The sequence below is a fragment of the Panthera uncia genome (genome assembly GCF_023721935.1).
Source record: "Panthera uncia isolate 11264 chromosome C1 unlocalized genomic scaffold, Puncia_PCG_1.0 HiC_scaffold_4, whole genome shotgun sequence".
NCBI lineage: Eukaryota > Metazoa > Chordata > Mammalia > Carnivora > Felidae > Panthera > Panthera uncia.
In genome coordinates this window covers 27,080,869-27,106,248 of record NW_026057585.1, presented here as the reverse complement: position 1 = coordinate 27,106,248, position 25,380 = coordinate 27,080,869, and the positions used below count along the sequence as shown (strand labels likewise).

At 35.2% G+C, this 25,380-nt stretch overlaps 1 protein-coding gene across 3 annotated transcripts in view; it reads left to right on the top strand.

Moving 5' to 3' along the window:
* MTF2 (metal response element binding transcription factor 2) overlaps window positions 1-25,380 on the top strand; it is a 76,854-nt gene that overhangs the window by 43,694 nt on the left and 7,780 nt on the right. For 2 of the 3 annotated variants that reach the window (XM_049618456.1, XM_049618459.1), the window contains exons 2-11: window positions 4,608-4,806; window positions 4,932-5,013; window positions 9,671-9,766; window positions 10,000-10,100; window positions 10,491-10,639; window positions 12,734-12,829; window positions 14,166-14,234; window positions 15,446-15,569; window positions 22,897-22,964; window positions 24,623-24,793. In XM_049618456.1, coding sequence (XP_049474413.1) covers window positions 4,608-4,806; window positions 4,932-5,013; window positions 9,671-9,766; window positions 10,000-10,100; window positions 10,491-10,639; window positions 12,734-12,829; window positions 14,166-14,234; window positions 15,446-15,569; window positions 22,897-22,964; window positions 24,623-24,793 — 1,155 coding nt within the window. Of the gene's footprint in view, window positions 1-4,607; window positions 4,807-4,931; window positions 5,014-6,361; window positions 8,466-9,670; window positions 9,767-9,999; window positions 10,101-10,490; window positions 10,640-12,733; window positions 12,830-14,165; window positions 14,235-15,445; window positions 15,570-22,896; window positions 22,965-24,622; window positions 24,794-25,380 lie in introns of those variants that run through there. The other variant, XM_049618457.1, reaches the window with a different exon arrangement.

Here is a 25,380-nt window from a genome sequence, read left to right as displayed (position 1 = left end):
GGCAGTGATTCATTCTCCATTTTTACTTCTCTCTAGCCCTCGTCTTGTCAGACGTTTAAGCGTTTTAAACCCCTCCCCCCTTTTTTTACAGTTTATTTGAAAGAGACAGTGCAAGCAGGGTAGGGGCAGAGAGAGAGAAGGGAGAGAGAGAATCCCAAGCAGCCTCTTCAGAGCGGAGCTCGATGTTGGGCTTGAACTCATGAACCATGAGATCATGACCTGAGCAGAAACCTAGAGCTGGAGGCTTAACCGACTGAGCCATCCAGGCGCACCAACGTTTTAACTCCTTAATCATGACACTAAATGCCTTTTGCTCACAGTCAATGGCAATAATATATGGCAATATTTATTTATTTAGAACATGGTTCTCACTATGTGATCTGTGGATCCTTGCAGGAGTCTGCAAGGTTAAAATAATTTTCATAATACTTAGATATTATTTACCTTTCTCACTGTGTTGACATCTGTACAGATGGTGTGAAAACAATATTTGGTCAGACTGCTGTGTTCCTTAGTATGAAACAAGGCAGTATTCATTGTTAAGAACTAACAGTAAACACACAGAGAAAACCATATTTCACTAAAGGACATTCTTGATCAAACAGTAAAAATTGTTTTCACTAAATTTTACCTTTAAGTTCAGATTTTTAATGCTATGTGTGATGAAATAGGAGGTATACATAAGGTATTTATGTCATTGAGTTGCCCACTGAACTAGCAGCTTTTTCATAGAACATCATTTTTACTTGAAACAGTAGCTAACTTGGGTATATGGCAGATATGTCTTTGAAGTTATATACTTCATTTACATTTACTTACCATTTTTGGTTTTCTTCATTTGTTCTTATGAGTTGATGTTACCATCTTGGTGTCATTTCTTCTCTTTAATAAAGTTTTGTTTGCACCACTTCCTTTGTGCTATTATTGTCAAATATATTACATTTTCTATATGTTATAGACCTAACAATACAGTTATACATACATATTGTTTCATATACCTGAGGTAGAAGAAATATGCATTTATAGTGTCTTTTATAATTGGTTAATTACCTTTACAAGTATTCTTGGTTGTTGTTGTAATTACAGTGGCTGATGTAAAGTATGCTCATGTGTTAACGTCTCTTTCCACAGTGAACATATGATGAGCTCATACATACAATGAAACCTAGGAAACCAATGGATGTTATTGCTCAGATTATTCCGATATAGCCAAAGGGCTCCTTTTTGCCTGAATGATAAGTAACAATATGTCAAATTATTCCAAAGTCTGGCAGAATTAGAATATAGACGTCTGGGTGTCCAAAGAATCAGAATAAGTGTTGATATAAGATGGGATCTCCTCCCCCAGCAGGATCGAAGAAAGTAGTATTTAAGGTTTTGGTCTGTCAGTAGTATAGTAATTCCAGCTGCTAATGCTGGTAGTGAGAGGAATAACAGGACAGCAGTAATTAGGACGGATCAGACAAACATATGTGGTATTGCGATACGATAGGGGGTTTTATGTTAATGATTGTAGTAATGAAGTTAATAGCACCTAAAATTCAAAAAAACACCTGCAAGATGCAAGGAAAAAATGGTTAGGTCCACGGATGCTCCTGCATGGGCTAGGTTGCCAGCTAGAGGAGGATATACGGTTCAACCAGTCCCTGCGCCGGCCTCTACTATTGGTGCGAGTAAGAGCAGGAAGGATGGGGGAAGAAGTCAGAAGCTTATTTATTCGAGGGAATGCTGTATCACGTGCTCCAGTTATTAATGGCAGTAATCAGTTCCCAAAGCCTCTGATCATGATTGGTATTACCATAAAAAAGATTACTACAAATTCATGGGCAGTGACAATTACATTATAGATTTGATTGTCTCCTAGTAGAGTGCCGGGTTGGCTGAGTTTGGCTCAAATTAGAAGGCTAAGGGGGCGGTTCCTACTATGCCAGCTCTGGAACTGAATAGGAGATAGAGTGCTGATATCTTTATGGTTAGTGGAAAATAGCGGTTTATGAGCGTAGGTAAAATGGTTGCGTAAAGAGCATTAGAGTGTAAATCTAAGAACAGAGGTTTAAGCCCTCCTTTTGCCAAGCTCTGTGGTGAAATATCACATTGAATTGCAAATTCAAGGAAGCAGCTTCAAACTCTGCCAGGGCTGCTTCTGCCTTTTTTTTTTTTTTTTTTCCTAGACAGCGGGAGAAGCAGATTGAAGCCAGTTGATTAGGATATTTAGCTGTTAACTAAAATTTCGTGGGATGGAAGCCCACCAGTCTAGTAAGGACTTAGCTTAATTAAAGTGTTTGATTTGCAATCAGTTGATGTAGGATAAATTCTTGCAGTCCTTAGAGTTGGGTGTGCAGGAGTTGCTTTCAACCTTAAGAACTTGTTTAGTTATTTCTTGTAAGGTGGCTCTGCTAGCAACAAATTCTCTCAGTTTTTGTTTATCTGAAGTATCTTTATTTTGCCTTCATTTTTGAAAGGCAGTTTTGTTGTATATTAAGATTCTTGGTTGACAGTTTTTTCTTTCAGCATTTTGAATATAGGATCTCACTGCCTTCTGGCCTTCATTATTTTTTTTTATATTAAAATGTTTTTTTAATATTTATTTTTGAGAGAGAGAGCACAAGTGGGAGAGATGCGGGGTGGGGGGGGGAGGGTGGAGACACAGAATCTGAAGCAGGCTCCAGGTTCTGAGCTGTCAGCACAGAGCCTGATGGCTGGGCTCTAACCTATGGACTGCGAGATCATGACCTGAGTTGAGGTCAACCGACTGAGCCACCTAGGCGCCCCTGGTCTTCATGGTTTCTGATGAGAAGTTAATATTATTGGGGTTACCTTGTACACAATGAGTTATTTTTCTTTCTGTCTTTCAGCATTTTTACTGTTAAATCCCAGTGTAGATCTTTGCATGTGTCCTACTTGGAGCTTGTTGAACTTCTTGGATATGTATATTAATGGTTTTCAGCAAATTTGGGGAGATCTTATTCCTTTGGATATCTTTAAAATGTAGTGTGTCTTTCATTACTGGAGGGCAAGTAGCTGGGAGGGGAGGTGTTAAATAATAGGTATCATGGAGGGAACTTGTAAAGCACTAGGTGTTACATGTTAAGTGATGAATTACTAAATTCTGTACCTGAAACTAAGATTATACTGTGTATTTAAATAATTGGAATTTAAATAAAAACTTGAAGAAAAAAATGTAGTATATTTTCAAACTGAAACTCTGTATGTACCCTTTTTAACACTGACTCCATATGCTGACCTCCTAGCCTTAGGCAACCACCATTTTACTCTGTCTCTCTGAATTTGATACTCTATTTACATCTTTTTTTTAAAGTTTCTTTATTTCTGAGAGAGAGAGCAAGAGTGAGCATGAGTGGGGGAGGAGCAGAGAGAGGGAGACACAGAATCCAAAGCAGGCTCCAGGCTCTGAGCTGTCAGCACAGAGCCCGATGCGGGGCTCGAGCTCACGAACTGCGAGATTGTGACCTGAGACGAAGTCGGACGCTTAACCGACTGAGCCACTCAGGTGCCCCACTAGTTACATCTTATAAGTGGGATTATACGGTATTTGTTTTTTGTTTGGCGTATTTTGTTTAGCATAATGTCTTCAAGGTTCATCTGTATTATAGCTGATGACAGAATTTCCTAGAATTTGTATATTCTTAGGTATTGAAATTAGGTAGTCCCAATTCCTGGGTATTGAAACATATTTTTTCTTCCCCACTTGTTTTATTTTTGCTTCACTTTTATACTATCTAGTTTTGAATTATTGCCTGTCTAGTTTTATACATTGTTGTATGTATGCATCTAGTAAAACCTCTAAATTGAGAAAGTGAAACCAAACAAATATTGCTTTGTGACCTTTGAGAAAAGTTGATAGTGGTTATACTGTGGATATGCTGTTTATGAAATAGCTAATATATAAATTATAATGTAATTTTGGAATACATAATTTTGGGGTCTTTTGTTTAAAAAATGTAAATGATGTTACCTCTCATTTGAGTATGATTTTGTGAAATTGGTGGTTCTCATTTTTTTTTAAACTCATAGTCTGTATATTTGAAGGACTGTGACACATTTGCATCAGTAAACAAGACATAATTCAGTAGTGGTTCCCTGTAAGGAGGTCATGACTACTCCGCCAGTGAGTTTAATATACCCAGCTGCCCCAAAGTCACTGGTTAGTGTGTTTTAACTACATGTGGCATAATCATTTTTATTCTTTTTCAAGTGCTTATGAAATTGTGCCATGTAACTTCTTTTAGTTTATTTTAACCAGTGTTGAGATTTAAGGCATCCTTTGCTCATGACCATGGCCTACCCACTTCACTTAGAACTATTATTTTGATAATAGGTACCTTGAATATGTGTGGTCTCGGAGTGATTACTGAATCCTTGCCTCACTAAGGATAGGCACTGAATGAATATTGAACACAGCTATCATTCCTTTTAAACTTATTGGTTCCTGGAGAGTATTTGTGATTTGAGGTACTTGTTATAATTTCCCTCAATTTAAGGTTTTTAATAAAAGTGTTTGATTAATATATAGAACATATCATTGGTCTGTAAATAAGCTCTACAAGTAAGTTGATCTTGTATGTGGTCTTTTATTTCCTAAACAGAGACTCTACAGGGGCAGGTAATTCACTGGTCCACAAGCGGTCTCCTTTACGTCGAAACCAAAAGACCCCAACATCCTTGACCAAGCTGTCTTTACAGGATGGACATAAAGTCAAAAAGCCAGCATGTAAATTTGAAGAGGGTCAGGATGTCCTAGCTAGATGGTCAGATGGCTTGTTTTATCTTGGAACTATCAAAAAGGCAAGTTATCTTTATATATCTTTTACTGTTTTTTTACAGTAAACTTTTAATAATTTTGAATTTAAATTTAACTTCATGTTTTTGACTTAAAAACAAATCACCATAAATATTCCTCTGCATTTCAGATAAACATATTGAAACAGAGCTGCTTCATCATATTTGAAGACAGTTCTAAATCCTGGGTTCTCTGGAAGGACATTCAAACAGGCAGGTGCTACTATTTCTCTTGAACGTGATTTACACTGAAAAATTGATTTTCTTTAGCCTGTAATTTTCTTTCTTTCTTTCTTTCTTTCTTTCTTTCTTTCTTTCTTTCTTTCGCTTATTATTTTCTAAGTGTTTTCTGTTGAGTACAGTCTATTAAGATACGGCAATCACTTTTGAGGAGATGTATTCTTTATACTTCTCAAGATGTTATACTCTGTGTCGCAGACTCTGGAAGAAAAGGAATTATTCTTGTTAGGGTAGAGGTAGGCTAAAGAACAGATGCATCAATGATTGCACATCTGTAAACTGTTAGGGTGTGTCTAATAGCTTTGAATAAACATTTGTAGCCACTAATATGAGTAACATTTTGGGCTTCAACTTAACTGCCACTTGATTTTATTAGTAAAAGTAATGTAGAGAGCGCTGCCTGGGTGGCTCAATCAGTTTAAGTGTCAAACTTCAGCTCAGCTCATGATCTCACAGTTTGGAAGTTTGAGCCCCACCTCAGGCTGTGTGCTGACAGCTTGGAGCCTGGAGCCTGCTTTGCATTCTGTATCTCTCCCTTTCTCTCTCTCTGCCCCTTCCCTGCTCACGCTCTCTCTCTCAAAAATAAGTAAACATTAAAAAAAAAAAGTAATGTAGAGAGCTAATATTTATTGAGAACATACTATTTGCCATATGCTTTTGGGGAAATTAGCATATATTAAACAGGTTTAAAGTATTAGAAATGCTCATTAATAAGAATGACTTGAAATGACCATTTATGGTTTTTATGTTTAGATAGGAAAATGAGGCTATATTTGCGTGCAAATTAAAATGAATACAGGTATGCTTTGGTTTGGTTATAGGTAGGTTTCTTGTAGTGTTTTCCATTTTGTTATTGTAATAATTCCTATAATTGCTGTGCGCTCTTTGAATCTGTTAAAGATATTTTTTAGGTATCTCTCATGAAAAGTGATTTACAAAAATATGAATATTAAAATCTGAGTATTTTAGCTGCACACTAAAGCCCCACTTTTTTTTTTTATTGAGTTAATAGGCTTGCACTAAGACCTGTGTTTCATATCTCATAGAAAGGAGATCTACATTTACTTTCCCTAAAGGATGGATACCTTTCTAAAATATTTAGTGATTGGGTTTTGAATTTGAGTCTCAAGTGCAACTCTATGGTAGGTTACTACTGTGTGTGTGTGTGTGTGTGTGTGTGTGTGTGTGTGTGTGTGTTTAAGTTTATTTATTTTGGGGGTGGGGAGGGGCAGAGAGAGAATCCCAAGCAGGCTTTGCACTGTCAGTGAGGACAAGGGCTGAAGTGGAGCTGATGTGGGGCTCAAACTCATGAACCGTGAGATCATGACCTGAGCTGAAATTAAGACTTGGATGCTTAACTGACTGAGTCACCCATGTGCTGCTACTGTGTTCTGTTTCTTGATTTCATTCTTAATTTTTTTTAAAGAATAAAGTTTTGGTAAAGGAATTAGAAATGTTCTAATTACCATCTACATAATTAGTACTCAGGGCTTAGGTGGGGAACTCAATAGTTCTTAGTCTAGTAAGATGTCTTTCCAAGAGAAACTTTTTACAGTTCTTGGGACTGATTAAAGTACTGAAATTATGTTTTGCATCTACAATTGAGGAGTCAGTGAGAAAATGGGTAGGAGAAAAATAGGGAGTCTCCAACAGTAGTAATAATGAGCAGATCTTGTTACCCTACGTACCTAATTATCTTTACTTTCTTAGTTTGTAAACATGGGTCTTTCTCTATGGTAGAACTGAAATTGGTATGTATGTATGTATGTATTTATTTTGAGAGACACAGAGACCGTGTGAGTGGGGGAGGGGCGGAGAGAGGGAGAGAGAGAATCTCAAGCAGGCTCAGCACTGTCAGTGTAGAGCCTGAAGCAGGGCTCAAACTCATGAAACCACAAGATCATGACCTGAGCTGAAACTGAGAGTCGGACACTTAACCAACTGAATCACCCAGGCACCCCTGAAGTGGGGTTTTTTGTTGTTGCTTTTAATGTTTATTTAGTTTCAGAGAAAGAGAGCGCGAGGGGGGAGGGGCAGAGAGAGAGGGAGACAGAATCCGAAGCAGGCTTCAGGCTCTGAGCTGTCAGCATAGGTGTGGGACTTGAACTCACAAACCGTGAGATCGTGACCTGTGCCAAAGTTAAGACTCTCGAGCCACCCAGGTGCACTAAAGTGAAACATGTTTTATGCTTGTCTCTTATTTCTGTGTCCCTTTCAATTTTTCAGTGTTCCTTCAGGTTAAGTATAGAGCTGTTTGTCTTTCTGTCTGTCTCTTTCTTCCATCCCTCCCCCCTCCCTCCCTCTCTCTATCCATTCCTTCCTTCCAGATAGGAAGAAGAAAGCCAGTAGTACATATAAAAAGTTGTGAAAGTGATGGAGGTGCATGTCCAACATCTGTATATCAGTTTAATGGTCTGTGATTGTTTTTGCTCCCTGGTTTCTTTTTATTATCCTTAGAATTAAAATGAGAAAAGGATTGCTCCTTGGCTATTTAACTCTTTATAGCAACCAGAAAGTAGCACAAATGTAATTGGAGCAAGTGTAGAATGAACAAATGAATCTGAAAACTGCATTATGGCAGATTCAATGTGGAGAGTAGCTTTAGTAATTTTCTGCCTACAAAAAACTTGCTAATAATAGATATATACCAAACTAACTTAATAATTTAAATAAAAATGTGTTTATTTTGAGGGAGAAAGCAGAGGCAGGGAGAGAAGGAGAGAGAGAATCCCAAGCAAGCTTGGTGCTGTCAGTGCAGAGTCCAACGCACGGCTCAAACTCATGAACTGTGAAATCATAATAGCCAAAATCCAGAGTCAGACACTTAACTGACTGAGTCACCCAGGCCTCCCAAAATAACTTAATAAATTGGAGTAATTTCACCCATCTAATAAGATTCTTTTAAAAAGTTTATGTAAATAAGGAAAAATGTATAGTCAGTCATGTTAGTCTCAAATGTGCATTACAAAAGGGAGATAGGTTAAAGTAAGTAACTTTAAAAGGATTTTTAATTTTAACACCTAACACTATTATGGTTTCTGTGAAAATAATAAACTACTGATGGCAGTGTACATTTTTATCTTGGGTATGACTTTAACTGTTGCATTGAATGCATAAGAATGCTTTATATTCTTTATTCAGTACTGCAGACTCAGTTCTAGCAGTTTATTCAAAAGAAATGATTCAAAAGTAAAAAAGGTAGGTGGAAAATATTTACTGTAGTTTTATTTTTATTTTAATAACAGAAGATTTGATATATCTAAGACAAAATCTGGAGTCTTTGGTCCTTTCCTAGGGAATGGCAGATTTGGACTGAGTGGTGTCAGGCTCAGTCCGGTTGCTCTCCTGACCGGAGCCATAAACTCGGAAGCTATGGAGGCCATGTCCTGCCAAGTGTAGAAGGAAGTAAACAAAGCCTGGGAGAGGTGGGGAGAGAGGACAAGACAGTAAAATAAGTCTGGAAAAATGCAAACAAACAATTTGCTAACATACACCTAAGAGTAGAGTCGTAATAAAGTAAATTTGGTTTTTTCCACTCAATGGAATATTATGCAGCTATTAGAAGTTATTAACAGCAGTGTGAACAATACTTCTGATAGAAAAAATATTACAGAATACTGATGAAAGGAATCCTCTCACAGTGGAGAGAATATAGACTCTGGCATATCTGTATTTAAATCCTGGCCTTGATACTTTCTCAGGGTCTTTGGGTTAGTTACTTTATCTTTCTGAGCCTCAATTCCTCTCTATAAGTAGCTTACTTACCTAATAAGTTGTAGAATTAAACAACATAATATATGTCAAGAGCCTAACAGTACTTGGCCCATAGAAAATAGTAAATTTTTATTATTGTTGGCATGTGAATAAACCATGTAGTTTAACTGTGAAATTGACAAGAAGAGAATATTGGGAATAATGATGTTAGAGTGTTAAAATTGTTTCTAAATTTTGTGGGATAAAATTGTTTTTAGAGTAAAAATGCCTAAAGAAGAAATAATTTACCTATTCAGGCAAAAATATAGTTAATAACTGTGGAACTCCTTAACTTTTGTTGCACTGGGATTTTGTTAGGATACTTTATTGGACACCATATTTCTAGATTTTAGAAGCTGGAGATTAAATAATTGGGATTCAGCTTCTTTCATAAATTAGTAAGTAAAAAGAAATGTTCTGCATCCAAAGAGAAAAAGGCCATTGACATATCTTCTTTGCCCTTTTTCTTCAGTATCATGATGGTAGACATTGTAGGGTGAGCAAATACATGTATATAAGTATATGCGTATTCTGGAGATTAGTTCTGATGTCCACAAAACATCCCATCTCCTTGTTCCCCAGGGGAGTGGGAATGTTAGAAGTGAATGATAAGGGATCTTGCCTGAGAGCGCATAATTTATTATGCCCTCTGCTGTAAAAGCAGGTTAAATTATCAATGTAGGTAGTTAGGCATCTTAAGTTAAAGGTGGGAGATAGCCTTTTGTAGAGAGTATTTTGCCTTGAGTAGAAATCATTATGTTCTAGTGAGTAAACACTGCCAATATGGGGTATCTACTGAGTCATAAAAAGTAGTTGTGTTGTATGAAATAACTTCTTTATTATGACTGTCTTTTAATGCATATTTTAAACATTGCAGGAGCCACTGGAAGTGGGGAAATGGTCTGTACAATATGTCAAGAAGAGTATTCAGAAGCTCCCAATGAAATGGTTATATGTGATAAATGTGGCCAAGGTAAAATTGATTTCTTATAATCTTGTGGAAAAGTTTTATTACATACTTAATGCTCCTGTTGAAGATTAATGATTAAAAGTACTTTTTACATTGGTAATTTGAAGCTGTTATCATAAATTTATTCAGTTATAAGTATATTAATGGAGAAGAGAATACTAAAATGCCTTCTTGAAATTGTGTTGTAGTATTTATTAATAAAATAGAATTTGCTTTATGCTTTTTTTGATATTAAGGATATCATCAGTTGTGTCACACACCTCATATTGATTCCAGTGTGATTGATTCAGATGAAAAATGGCTCTGTCGACAGTGTGTTTTTGCAACAACAACAAAGGTATCTTTTAAGTGTTTTGGGCTAAAGCCCTAAATGGAATTTGTAAGGTACTCTCAGCGTAATGATTGTGTATGTTGAAAGTTTATTTGACTGCAGTGAGCAATCAGTGCCGGGTAGAACGAGGTGATGCTTATTGTTTGACTAATGATGCTTAAGTGACTTGCTACTATCCTTGCACTTATTTTCTGATAGTGAGTGGTCTTGGAATTGGGGCAATAGTTTGAAAAACAACAAAATAAATAAGGATTATTACTAGTCAAACAGTTTGTGAGATGGTAAGAAATTTAGAATGGAAATTTCTTCAGAAGTTTCAAAAGCATTTTATGTTAAAGAATTATGTTTAGAATTTTATCCTGCACTTGTTTAAATAACTTTTTCCCTCTAACATAGAGGGGTGGTGCGCTTAAGAAAGGACCAAATGCCAAAGCATTGCAAGTCATGAAGCAGACATTACCCTACAGTGTGGCAGACCTTGAATGGGATGCAGGTCATAAGACCAATGTCCAACAATGTTATTGCTACTGTGGAGGCCCTGGAGAGTAAGTAAATAGTTATTTTATGCCCTTTAAGTGATTTCTGTTTGTATTATGTACTTTATTTTTGTTATTGATTGTGGTGTGGGAATGATAGTGAATTGTAAATGCTTGGAAGTATCAATAAAGAAAATTAGGGGAGAAAATTAGAAGCTGTAGGTAATATTCATCTTTATCATTAAGTGTTACCTAAATAAGTGAATCATAGTTCTAACTAAGAACGTTTACAAATTTACCTTTAACTTCTGAACACTGCTCCTAGTTCTGCTCTTTGTAACTAAACAAATACATCTTCTCTTTCTTAGGAGGTAACTCTTAAAATATTTCAGTCCAGCAATCATATTTCCTACTACCATGACTCATACCAGTAGTGTTTTTTTTTCCAGGTCAAACTCTCCGTTACTACCGGACATTCTTTATGACATGATTTCTAACCTCTGTCTTTGTTGTTCTCCAGTTTTTGAGTATTACTCTTGAAATACGGTGTTATGATTAGAAAATGCATTGTTTCCAGGAATAGGCTCACAGATTATAATTGGGCTCTTAGAGTTCAGAACTGATGCTCCTGTTGTTGCAGGGAGAGATTGTATTTACTACCTCTCAGATTGTCCCATTATGTTTTTGGGATCATTTTGGTTTTGTGGTGGTCAACTAATACCTCTAATTCTTTTTTGTACAAGCTCGTATTAAGGCAAGTTGTGCATCATGTATTTGTACTACATTTAAAAACCACTAGTGAAGCATTTTATATTTCACTCTTTAAATTGTAATTATTGGTTTCTGGTGTCTTTCTTCCTCTCAGATTCAGTGTTTCTCTTAAGACAAGGGTGCTGTTTAGGAGAATGCTGGGACATGATTCATTAAAATATTATCTGTTCAAATGTGTGTACTGAAAATGTCTATAAAGTTTACTTTACTTATGACTGGGACATAAGTTGTTCAATGATGAAACATGAATAAATGAATATGTAAATTAACGAATTTTTAGTTCTTCATTCTGCCATATCTCTTGATGGAATTATTTATTTGTGATTTGACATTTTTATAACATTTCTTAGCTTTTGGTTGCTTGCAGATTTAAAAAACATTGTCTTGTTTCCTTAATCACTTATAAAAGAGATACAGTGAAGAGGCATAGAGATTGATCTTTTCCTTTATTCATTTATTCCTACCATTTAATTTGAAGTATTACTCAAAATAGGTGGAAATCATCATAGACATTTTATAAGGTGGATCATTCATTGTTCTTTAAGTACCATGACTACATGAACTATGTTTGACACTGCTAGCCACTCTTAACTTTAATAGAGGATCTAGCTAAGTACTTGGAACATAATTAGTATTTATTAGTCTTTCGATGAATGAATGACCTTAGTATCAGTCTTCTTGCCTTTGCGTATAATATGGCTTACAATTAATGTGGGGCTCACTTGTTGAGCAAAAGAATTATTGGAAGAAAGGCATTATTTGGGTGGCACGTAAGGATATCCATAGCAAAACCATGTACTAACTGAAAAAAGGATATCCTTAGCTAGTGATTCAATTTTAGCTTCTTCAGCTATCTGAAACTGAACAAAACCTGTTACAAAGCCTGTACACCTGTTAGAGTCTTTGATTAGATTTGTAATTATGTTAGCCAAATTTATTAAGTTGCTATATTCCATTCCTTTTCATTATAATGGACAATAATGGAAACAGTGTGAAGATATAAAGCTGCTTATGGCTGTTTGGTTTATGGGGCAAACAGCTGTACACATCAGTAACCTCTGAAACTGTTTTCTCTTAGGGTGTAGAGAGTTGATGTGAAAAAAAAAATCTCAGGTTTTTTTATTTGACAGAGATTCTTTACTAGTGTAGGAACCAGGCACTTATTGATGAAATAGTAGATGTATCTTTAAAGAGCTCGTAAGTTCTCATGAATGAAAGAGAGAGGAGGGATGAAATCAGTAACCTTTTTGGGAAAGAAAAAATTTAACACTAAATTTAGCAGATATGCCATAGTGTAATCATAACAGTATTTTGTATAATGCCACTTTGGGTTTTGGTTTTAAAACTTTACCTGCAAACATAGCAATTTTAATCTTAACTTTTTTCTTATAGCTGGTATTTAAAGATGCTACAATGCTGCAAATGTAAGCAGTGGTTTCATGAGGCTTGTGTGCAATGCCTTCAAAAGCCAATGCTATTTGGAGACAGGTGAGAAGGGCACTTGAACTTTACCAATCGATATATTTTTTAGCTTTTGTACTGTAGTTATGTTTGCTGTTGCAGATTTTTTTTTAAATAATTTTTTTAAACTATATTTATTTTGAGAGAGACAGAGTGCAAACAGAGGAGGGATGGGGGGAGGGGGACCCCAAGCAGGCTTTGCAGGGTCAGCACAGAACCCTATGTCAGGACCGAACCCACAAATCGTGAAATCATGACCTGAGCCAAAATCAAGAGTCAGATGCCTAACCAGCTGAGCCACCCAGGTACCCCTGTTTCAGATTTCTAAAAGGAATTACAACAGTGATTTGTGAAGGAGTCACCTTACTGGGAAAATATTGAGTAATATATTTAAATTATGCATGATTTTATCTTATTTTGAGAGAGAGAGGGGGAGCACGCATGAGGGGTCAGAGGGAGAGAGAGAGAGAAAATCTTAAGCAGGCTTCACACTCAGCGCAAAGCCCAATGTGGGGCTCGATCTCATGACCCTGGAATCATGACCTGAGCTGAAATCAAGAGTTGGACTCTCAACTGAGTGAACCACCCAGGCGCCCAAATTATGCATAATTTTAAAATACACATAATTCTTGTGCTTTTAGATGTTATTCCGGAACACTTTGAAGTATTTGATCAGTGATTATATTTGCTCCTTTTGTCCCACATGCTCTAAACTATTTCCATTGGTACCTTCCTTTAAAGAACCTCAGAGGGATCCTGTGACAGAAAGTTGGAAAAGGCCATAGAACCTTGATACACAAAATATGCGTCTGTGTTCTAAAGAATTTCCAAAAGCAGACCTAATGTGCTTTCTGGGTTAGGAGAATATGGAATGGCAGAATATGGAATGGCTCTAGGAAGAAAAATGAAAGACAGAGCTCTGAATTTGGCATAAAAAACCTGGGTTTAAATGTTGACTTATGTTGCTTACTATCTTTTAGAATTTAGGAAGATCAACTTCTCTCCTTTTATTTTACCAGATTGTTTTGAGCATTGAATACAACATTGTATGTGAGGGCTGTCATCACAATTCATGTTACACACAAGCCATTAGAAAACTGTATGTGTATATGAATCTGTGTGTGAACTGAATGTCTCCTCTGTAATTTAAAAAAAAATACTTCTGCCTCCTATATATGAACTATTTCATTATTTGTTGTTACTGGAAAAGAATTTTTTTAAATCACAGTGTCTTAATTCAAATTAGGTTTTGCTTTGTGTATCAGTCATCTATTGTAGGATATGTACTTGCTGAATATTAGCTTTAATTGTTGAATATGTGTACCCTTGATTACTTAGCATACAACTTTTCTTTTTTCCTTAGGTTTTATACGTTTATTTGCTCTGTCTGCAGTTCTGGACCAGAATACCTCAAACGTCTACCATTACAGTGGTAAGTATGGATATTTCTGTTAAGGAACAAAAAAGGGCCATGTTCTTTTTTTTTTTTTTTTTTTAATTTTTTTTTAACCTTTATTTATTTTTGAGACAGAGGGAGACAGAGCATGAATGGGGGAGGGTCAGAGAGAGGGAGACACAGAATCTGAAACAGGCTCCAGGCTCTGAGCTGTCAGCACAGAAGGGGCCATATTCTTAAACTTAATAGGGTGAAATGCTCTGTATATATTAACTTGGTTTAAATAAAAATTTGTTTTTCTTTATGCCTAGCTTTAGTTCTTTTATTTATCCTTAAACCTGAGGTCATCTTCACTAAAGATTTTCTAGTCTTATTGCTGAAATGATAAGGCCATTTATTTTCTGATCCATAAAATGTCACTGTATATATCTTTTAGATTTTTAAAATTCTTATTTATTTTTTTTTATTAAAAAAAAATTTTTTTTTAACGTTTATTTAGAGACAGAGAGAGACGGAGCATGAACGGGGGAGGGTCAGAGTGAGGGAGACACAGAATCTGAAGCAGGCTCCAGGCTCTGAGCTGTCAGCACAGAGCCTGACGCGGGGCTCGAACTCAGAAACCGTGAGATCATGACCTGAGCTGAAGTCGACCGCTTAACCAACTGAGCCACCCAGGCGCCCCTAAAATTCTTATTTATGTTTTTAATTCTTTTGGGACTTCAGATGAGAGAGGTCTTATACCAAATATGCCAGTTTCTTCTGTAGTGTAATTTTTGGGCGTGGGAAAAGTGTGATGAATTTTGGAGATTTACTGACAAAATGCTTATAGTAAGTACTTAGAAACTTTCATTGAATGCTTTATGTATTTTAGGAAAAGATAAGATTTAACTCATGAATCAGATAAAGTCTGTTAAAGTATGATCTTTGCTATGGCTTATATGTAAGTGAAATGGAAAATTTTTATTGTAAGTTTTCTTAAAGTTACATCCTCTTTGAATGAAAGAGATTATTCAGATATCTTTTACTTTATACTGACTACTCACTATAAGTAAATATTTAATGTTTCCCTGTTATTTTCGTATGTAATGACTTATTACATTGTGAATATGATTTATGGTATTGACCCTCTGCTTACCTAAATACTTCACTTTGGATTTTTTAATTGCTGTTATTATTTGTAAAAATACGATTTTTTAACAATAATCAAAAGCATGTTTTTGTATATTTTGATTATTTTTGGATTCCAGGGTAGATATAGCACACCTATGCCTTTACAACCTAAGTGTTATTCACAAGAAGAAATACTTTGATTCTGAACTTGAGCTCATGACATATATTAATGAAAACTGGGATAGATTGCATCCTGGAGAGGTAAGTGGTCTTAGGGCTAACTTCGTTAGCTACTTGATATCTTTTTTGTTTTGTTTTGTTTTTGTTTTGTTTTGTTTTGTTTTGTTTTTGTGAAAAGCAGCCAAGATACATGTATAAGTCACACATCTAAAGTAGAGTTTTATTTTTAGTTCAGGGAGAAATAACTTTGAGGATATGAAGACTAGCCCTCTCATCCTCCTGTTGCCTGTTTATTCAGGGAAAAATGTAGACGGAGGAAGTAAATTACTTGATTCTTTCTTTTCTGAAGTGAGAATCATTGTAAAGATATAAGGGAGGGAGAAATCCTTATTGTGTATCTAATGGTTCCTCCTTAAAAACTTAAGGTTTTTTAAAGTTTCTATAAACTTAGAGATGTAACTAACATTCTTTCCTCTCTTGTTGGTACTCCCTTATATATCTTTGACTTTCAGGAATGGGAGAGAGGGGACCCAGTAATAGTGTTAGAATAATGAATTAGAGGGTAAAGCTGAGTTGGAGATTATCCTCCTCATTCTGACATCTCATTTTGCCTTTCATTTGCAAAGCCTAACCACTCATACTGATTTACAGAGTCTTTTTAAAAAACAGTGTAAAAGTTAACGTATGTTCATTGAAGAAGATTTTGAAACAGTAGGCAAGCATGAAGAAGAAAGTAAAATAATAGTTACCTTGTTTTTAGCAGTTATTTAGAATTATTAAAATAAGGATATTGGGGCACCTGGGTGGCTCAGTTGGTTAAGTGTCCAACTCTTGATCTCAGCTCAGGGTCATGAGTTCAAGCCCTATGTTGGGCTCTGTGCTGGGCATGAAGCCAAATTAAGAGAAAACAAATCTATATCTATATACACATATAGATATAGATACTAACTACTCTTAGCTTAAATAAAAATCTTGTTTTATAATATGTGGAATTAGATGTGTAAATTTTAGTCACACATTACTTTTTGAGGTAAAAATTGTGTAAAGTAACTTGAAGTTTAGGAAGAATTTCTACTTTGTAACTTTAGACATGAGGCAGTTTATAAAAGGTTGATGACAAGTAGAATATCAGGGTTTTTTGGGTTGTTTTGGGGGGTTTTATGAGGCATAAAGGAGAGCATAATGCACATTTATTTAAAAGTTGGTAGGTCAGCTAGCTGCATAAAATATTGAAACAAATACCTGCAGAATGCTTAGATTTTAAAAATCAGAGATACCATTTAAATCAATGGAGCCAAGATGTTTTGAGTATTAGAAGTTGGAATATAATGCTCTGTTTTCTGTTACATGCTTTTTTCTGGGTGAAATTTGAGAGAAAAGGAGTGACTTACAAATTTGATAAATTTTAATAAACTGATTAGTAATAAAAGAAAAACAAGTATAAGGCACTAACAGCTGTAGTGTTCATTATAGTCATCTTAATATGTAAAGCTTTAATACATTCTTTTAAAATGCTTTCTTTCTAGCCATGGTTCTTTTCAGCACTTCTTATGCAGACACATCTATAGTCTTAGTGCATTTTATGTATCATATTAAATTCTGTAGTGGTTACTTCGTGTAGACAGTGGGCACACATAAAAACTCAAGTTACTCGGGGCGCCTGGGTGGCGCAGTCGGTTAAGCGTCCGACTTCAGCCAGGTCACGATCTCGCGGTCTGTGAGTTCGAGCCCCGCGTCAGGCTCTGGGCTGATGGCTCGGAGCCTGGAGCCTGTTTCCGATTCTGTGTCTCCCTCTCTCTCTGCCCCTCCCCCGTTCATGCTCTGTCTCTCTCTGTCCCAAAAATAAATAAAAAACGTTGAAAAAAAAAAAATTAAAAAAAAAAACTCAAGTTACTTTATTTCAGATGCTTTTATTAGAATAAAAAATGATACATAGATTTTATTCAAGAGGCTGAAAATAGAGAGTAAAAATCACAATTAGCATATTTAAATTTTTTTTTTTTTTTTTTTTTTAAATTTGACAGAGAGAAAGAATCCCAAGCAGGCTCCATGTTCAACATGGAGCCTGTAGCTTGGCTTGATCTAACAACCATGAGATCATGACCTGAGCTGAAATCATGAGTTGGATGCTTAACCGACTGAGCCACCCAGGTGTCCCTAGTCTATTTTTAAGAAATGAGTTCAGTTTATGAATTTCAGGTATCTCAGTTCTAGCTCAGGTGGTTCAGTTCTGACACATAAAAAAAATTTATTTCATTAGTAGATACATGTTCTCATTTTCTGTAGCTTTTACGGGGTAATGTCTTAGAAATAAGAAATTTTGATTTCTTATTCTTTGTGAATATGGAAAATTTAGTCTTTGCAAAATTTAAAAATTAAGAGGAAACGGGGGTGACTGGCTGCCTCAGTCATTAGAGCATGCAACTCTTGATCTTGAGGTTGTAAGTTTGAGCCCCATGTTGGGTATAGATACTTAAAAATAAAATCTTTCAAAAATAATTAAGAAGAACAACCGTATACTCTAATAAAACTTGACGACAGAAAAGTTTTACTGTTCTGAAGAGTGTTTACATTTTTTGGAGCCATCACATTTATTAACAAGTGGCTTTCTAATCATTTTTCGTTGCTTTTTCTCTGCATTAAAAAAAAGAAAATATTCAGACTTCGATTACTCATTCCATCCTGCGGTATTTACAGATGGAAGTTCAGCCTTTAGTTTTGTGTTAATCTTTTAGATCTTTATACTGTCATTATAATTGGTTTTGAGAGTGAAATTTTAATAATAGAGACCATAACATTGATGCCAAGACCATAACATTGATGCCAGCTTGAACATTTACTCAATAATTTTCATTTAGTTTGCCTTATTAAATATTTGTGATAATAGAAACAAAAATAATACAAATAACGGATTATTCTGGATTATTAAAATAGTAAATCTTTGGTTAACTGAAATCAAATTGCGAATTGAGTCTTCCTTTTTGTTTATATTTATGTTAAAAACCTTTTTATAAAATAGCATTAATTACTTTTAAAACATGAGAAAATACTGTATGTTAAGTAAATGGTTGGTTGAGTACTCGAGTCATTTTGAACATTAGTTCTTATACATACTCTAGATTATGTTATATTGACAGTTGCTCTAGAAGTTTCTCCTCAAAATTGAAACAAAACAGAAAAATAGCTGTAATTTTACTTCCTCCATCTAGGTAAAAGAAAAAAGACTTGTGATGACTCGAGAAGTTGATTGAGATTTGTATGACATTTTGTTTAGGAATATATATGGACACACTAGTAACAGGGAGGCACTTATATTTGACATTCCTGAGCTGAATTGGGACTTAATTTTATATATTACATATGATGACTCTCGCCACATAGTAATATTTCTGTGCTGTTTTGGAAGCCTAATAAATACTTTCTTCAGTTGCCAGTTCTGAAGCAGTCTTAATTGAATCAGTGATATCTGTTGAGTGTTTTGTACTTCTTTTTGTTGTTGTTGTGGTTATAAAGGAACTATGACTTCTTTTATAACAAAAAGAAGTTTCAAAAATACCAAACTTCTTTTGGAGAAGAATTAATTTTGGGGGGAGAGTATATCCTTTTATACTGAAAGGCAAATTTAACATTTATGTATCATGTTTTTTCCTTAGTTGGTTATTTCAGGATTGAAAAGAGAAGCTGAAACTTTTAGAACATATTGGATCATAATGATAGTTCTGTATCATGTTTCCTTAATGTGACTTTTTATACATCTTTGAGACTTTGTGCCTTAATGATTATCAATCATATGACCGAATGTAGCTATTTGAGAGTCCACTGTTTTGTAATGTTTGCTTTGAGAGTAAAAATACGTAATACAATATTTGAGATCCCAAATAAAGGTTGCTTAAGGCTTTTTTTATTTAGAATGAGGAATTGTACTGGATTGCTTTTGGGAGTTAAAATGAGATATTCATAGCTTTTGGAATCTGCTTATTATTTGTCTTTAATTCCTAATGTGATCAAAAATCCTAGTTCTGTAAGGGCAGCCTACTTTTCTGTTAACCGTGGTCTTAAATTTTAAAAAACTAGGTTGGCAAACAAATTACTTAAGCTGTTTGACATACTTAAGTCTAAGCAGCGTGGAATTCAATACTGGTGATTGAAAATGTATTTTACCGAAGGGAAGAGTTATAACTATGCATAATAGTATTTATGTCTGTACAGAAATTTACAACCCTGAAAGTTAAAGCCTAGTATGAGGTTAGTGTCTGTGATAAAAGGAACAAAAATGGTTACTATGTTTATATTATAAACCTCATGAACAGATCGCAAACCTGGAATATGATGTTCTTTTAATACAGATTACTTGATTTAAACTATAGTATCTGTACTTATTAGTCTTCAAAATAAACAAATGTATCTCTGCCCCCCCCCCTTTTTTTTTGAGAGAGAGAGAGAGAGAGAGAGAGGGAGAGAGGAGGGGGAGAGAGAGAATCTTAAGCAGGCTCCATGCCTAGCCACGGGGCTAGATTTCACAATCATGACCCAAGCTGAAATCAAGAGTTGGACGCTCAATCAACTGAGCCACCCAGGCGTCCAGAAAAGGATCCCATGACCCCATAATGCAAGTTGAAATATATATAGTTCTATGCAAAATAGTTTTAGAGTGCTAAAGGAACTTACAGATAAAATTTCTGAGACATCATAGAGAGTGAGTACCAAAACAAAGAAGAGAGTTCATTCATTGTGCTTTTCAAAAAGTGAAAGAGAAGTAGATTTGAGAAATTAGTCAGTTTTGTTGTTGTCAGCATAAATATAAAGCACATTTTTCAGATGTGTGGTTTGTGAAGATTTAAAAAGCATTAAGGCAGGGTGCCTAGGTGGCTTAGTTGGTTAAGCATCTAACTTCAGCTCAGGTCATGATCTCATGGATTGTGAATTCTAGTCCTGCATTGGTCTCTGTGCTGACAGCTGAGTCTGGAGCCAGCTTCATATTCTGTGTCTCCTTCCCTCCCTCCCTCTCTCTCTTTCTCTCTCTGTCTCTCTCTGCTCCTCCCCTGCTCACGCTCTGCCTCTCTCTCTCTCTCTCTCAAAAATAAATAAACATCAAAAAAAATTTTTTAAAGCAATAAGGAAAAACACTCTTTTACTATAATGTTTCTTTTTTTGATATGGTTAGCCACACTGGTGTGTCAAATGGGTATGGGTATGTTATAGACATTGTGTAACTCAATTTCAGATTAGATAATGAAATTCGAAGTGGTTAAAATTAAAAATTAAACGTATATGATACTAATTGATTAATAGAAACAAAAGCAGTCAGTGGGTTGGAAATATTCTTGAGGGAGATTCTAATGGAGAGTCACAGGGTTCTGTCTTTGTGTCTACCTTCCAATTCAAGGATGACAGAACAAGAGGAAAGATGATCTCTAACACAGACCTGAAAACAAAATCAAAGTAACAGCAGTCACAAAGTTTTGCTTTTAAGGCTTAAATACACAAACATCCAGTTCAGAAGAAGTAGCATATGATAGGGAGCACTTGATTTGATCAGTTTATCTGATAAGATTTTACAGTTGGGGTGGTGAAGTAGAGATGAGGAAGAGGATGAAATTAGTTACCCAGAGCTTAATATGAGATAATCATGTGATGTGGCTGCTAAAAACTTTTAACATAATCTTACACTTAGACATAATCTTATACTTAGACATGACAAGCTGCTGCCAAATATTTGAAGAACTGTCTTGTAAAAGAGGGAATAGAAGAGTTCCAGGAAGGAAGGTGTTGTCCACCTATGGAATGGGCTCCCTCATAGGTGCCTCAGCAGCTTTCATCAATGGTAATATTTAAACCAAGGTTGAATGAATGTCAGTACTATAAAAGGGATTGCAGTATTGATGGAACCTTGAATTAGATGGACATCTAAAGTGTCTTTCCAGCTTTAAGGTCTGATTCTGTTATTTTTCTTTAATAGAAATTCTCTATCATTGGACACTACAGAAATTACGATAAGAGGAAGTGGTATGGTATAGAGGCATGAACACCAAACTGTCCCATTTCTTTTCTTTTTTTTCTAAAAGCACCCAATGCATCAGCACAGTATGGGCTCTCAGTGAATGTTGAATGAGTGGACTTTTGTCACTTGGGTTCAGATTCTGGCTCTCTCACTAATCAGCCATGTGAATTTGAGCACTTCATTTAACCTTTATATCTGTTAACTAATCTGTAAAATAAAGGGAGTTGGAGTAGATGACTCTCTCTTCTGCCTCCAACATTCTATTTAGCAGATTCGTTTTCTCTTTACTTGAAGCAGTTCTGAGGTTTGGAAGTTTAAATTGGTAAAAACCATACTGGTAGTAAAAAGTCAACTATGATATTCTGGAATTTTTTTTTTTTAGTTTTTGTGGCTTTAATTGAGAATGGTCCTTCTATAATGTAGTTTTTTTTGTTATTGGGCCCCCGTCTTTAAACTTGGAAGAAGATGCAGAAATGACTTTTAAGGGAGCTCTTTTGAAACAAAATAGTATTTTCTAGAATTGAATATTTAGATTTTAAAATGATTTCTGATGATAAATTGCTGAGACATTTTGGGTTTTAGGGATGGCCAAAGTATATAACCTTTATGAAAATAACTCCCCTCCCCCAGTTTCACAGAATTTTTCAAAATTACAGAGATTATGGGTTTCTGCTAATATTAGAAGTATTGGGAAATAAAATGTTATGTTTCTCATTTTTTATCCTCTTTTCCTACTAATATCTATTAGAAGCAATTGATACCTATTAGAATATCTATTAGAACCAATATATGGTTGATATTAAAGTCATTCATTCTATGTATTATTTCCTCGGATTATAGAATTAAAATAAATTTAGTAACTAATAAAATCCCATTTTTGTAGTGTTTTAACAGTTTTTTTCAGACATGTCATTTGATTTATAAAATTACTTGTAATAGGATTTTTATACCTCTGTTATATATATATATATATATATATATATATAAATTTTTTTTTTTTTTTGTTTAATGTTTATTTTCAAGAGAGAAACAGAAAGCAAGCAGGGGAGGGGCAGAGAGAGAGGGAGACATAGAATCTGAAGCAGGCTTCAGGCCCTGAGCTGTCATCACAGGACCCATTGGGGGGCTCGAACTCACAAACGGCGAGATCGTGACCTGAGCCGAAGTTGGACGCTTAACTGATTGAGCCACTCAGGCGCTCCTACTCCTCTTTTTATAGATAAGAAAACAAGAAGAGGTTAAATAGCTTTAGATCACGCAGCTAGTCACTGAGGACCTGGAATTAGAACTTAGATCTTCTATCAGTCAGTACTCTTTTCTTCTGTATCACATTGCCTCTATCTAGCACCTGTATATTACTAACTAATGAAATTATAGTGCTTTAAATTGTTTCTTGATACTTCACAGCTGGCAGACACACCAAAATCTGAAAGATATGAGCATGTTCTGGAGGCATTAAATGACTACAAGACCATGTAAGTTGATTTATTTTATGTATCCCTATGAGGGAGACTTGTAGTAAGTATAAGGAATAATGGCATTGTTTAAGAATTGTGGGGTTGATGTTTAGTACAAACCATTTTAAACTTTTAAATTTTAATTTCAGTTGAGCAAAGCAGTGATTCTCAAGGGTTGGAGAAGGGAAGAGCAATCCTCTGGGAATGGTGGATGGGAGGCAGGCATACCAATATCTCAGGGGCTTTTGGCTTGTTCCACTGAAAAACATATTCAGTAATGACTTGTTTTTATAATACAGTCCCCTGAAAATAAAATAATATCTTAGCTGGTGGGAAAATGCAAAAGATAGTGGAAAATATTATAGAAAATATTGGTTTTAAAATGATTGAGATCTTCTATGGTTTTAAGATAAGTTATTGCCATCAGTTGCAGAAAAATAGTATTAGTAGTCTTAATTTTTTGATAATTGATTATTGTTGGATATATCCTTGTATAGACCTTTCTTTTTTTAAGAAATAAAAAGCATATCTACATTTCTTAAAAATATTTAAAAATTGCAATAGAAATAATTTTTTAAGTGTATATGCTGGCTCTTACCAACTGTTCAGCAATCTTATAAAATTTTTGTTTGTAACAAGTTGCTTTTTTTGAACTTGACAGAATTTCCTCCTTAAAAATGTTACAATTACTAGCAGCTAAATCTTTAGGTCAATTTAAAAAACCATAAAGTGCCTGAGCAGTTACAGTACTGGTAAAAATACTTTATGGGATGTGAATTCTGTAATCCAGTTTAGGGTACCAGAAATACATCTGTTCTTATTATGATAGAAATGGGAGCTTCCCTTTCTCAAACATGCATGGAAGTGGAAGAACATTCCAAGTGTTTGGTAGTGGTTCTGGAAGGTAGGCAGGGTATAGTAGAAGTAAGGTAGGTGGGGGTGTTTTGGATTAAGGAGCCTTAAGGACTTTGGAAAAGAGTTAGGAGCACATGTTTTAGAGGCCCAAACCCACACCGAAATAACATTTTTCTGTTCCAGATTATTTCCAATTCTAAATATGACACACTAGACACTCCTTTTATTTTCTGGACCTCTCATATTGGGTTCTCTTTTCCAGTGCTAACACCTGTTACTTTCTGACCAGGGTTTCTCCCCTCACAGATTCACTCTGAAATAGAATTCTTCTTTTCCTAAACCATTTTTGAGATCTTTTAAACAGGACAATGAAATATGGAAAACACATATTGGGACTAAAAATACACCACTCTCTACTCTTCTTCCTTTAAAAAGTTAGATGCCATGTTTTATTATTTAAAAAAAATTTTTTAATGTTTGTTTATTTTTGAGAGAGAGAGCACAAGCAGGGGAAAGACAGAGAGAAAGAGACACAGAATCTGAAGCATAGATGCCACGTTTTAAAAAGAAAAGTGGATGTGTGCTCTTCTCCCTTCCTTCTGATCCTATCCTTCCCCCCGACCTCCTTCGCCATTGTATCCTACTGTGGATTGACTCTGGGAGCAGATAAGAATCCAGGAAGGCAAAGGGAAAGAGCGAGTTTTGTAGTGTTGGGTGGACTTTCATCTATAAAGGCTTTATATCTGAAAGTTGTGAGTTAGGGTCTGACATGTATATGTGTTCAGTTTTTAAATTTTTAGTTAATTTTTTTAAAAATTTAGGTTTATGTCTGGGAAAGAAATAAAGAAGAAGAAGCATTTGTTTGGGTTGCGAATTCGTGTTCCTCCTGTGCCACCAAATGTGGCTTTCAAAGCAGAGAAAGAACCTGAAGGAACATCCCATGAATTTAAAATTAAAGGCAGAAAGGCATCCAAACCTATATCTGATTCAAGGTAAAAGTTGATCTGTGGCTTAGTTTTTCTCTTTAGCTTATTTGTAACTAAAAATGTGTTATTTAGTCTCATTAGTATATATGAAAGTATAAGTGGCAGTTACCCTGATTTGTTTTCCTGTTTATAATTTCTTGCTTAGACAAGGTACAAAGAGTTAATGTTAGATGTTTATTTATTTATTTTAGATATTAGGCTTTCTAGGAATAAGCCTATTGGTTTTGTTTAGCAGACAGCTTAAGTACTGGCTTGTTCGTTTGTTCATTTTTCATTCATTCATTTATCCATTTATTAATTCCATTTATCAAGCAACTTAACTGTCTAAGTGCTGGGGATACAATAACAAACAAAACAGACTTTCCTTCTGCCTTGATGGGGTTTACAGTATAGTGGTGAAGAAAGGTGATAAATAATTACAGGTCATTCTGGTGCCATGTAGGACATAGCATTTGGATTTAGGCTGTACTGGGATGGTTAGAGGTGAGGTGGTTTACTTTTAAGAAGGAATCTTAAAGACCTATCTAAGATGATATTTAAGCTGAAACTCAAAGAATGAGACTAACCTACCAATGTGAAAGAACAAAGGGAAG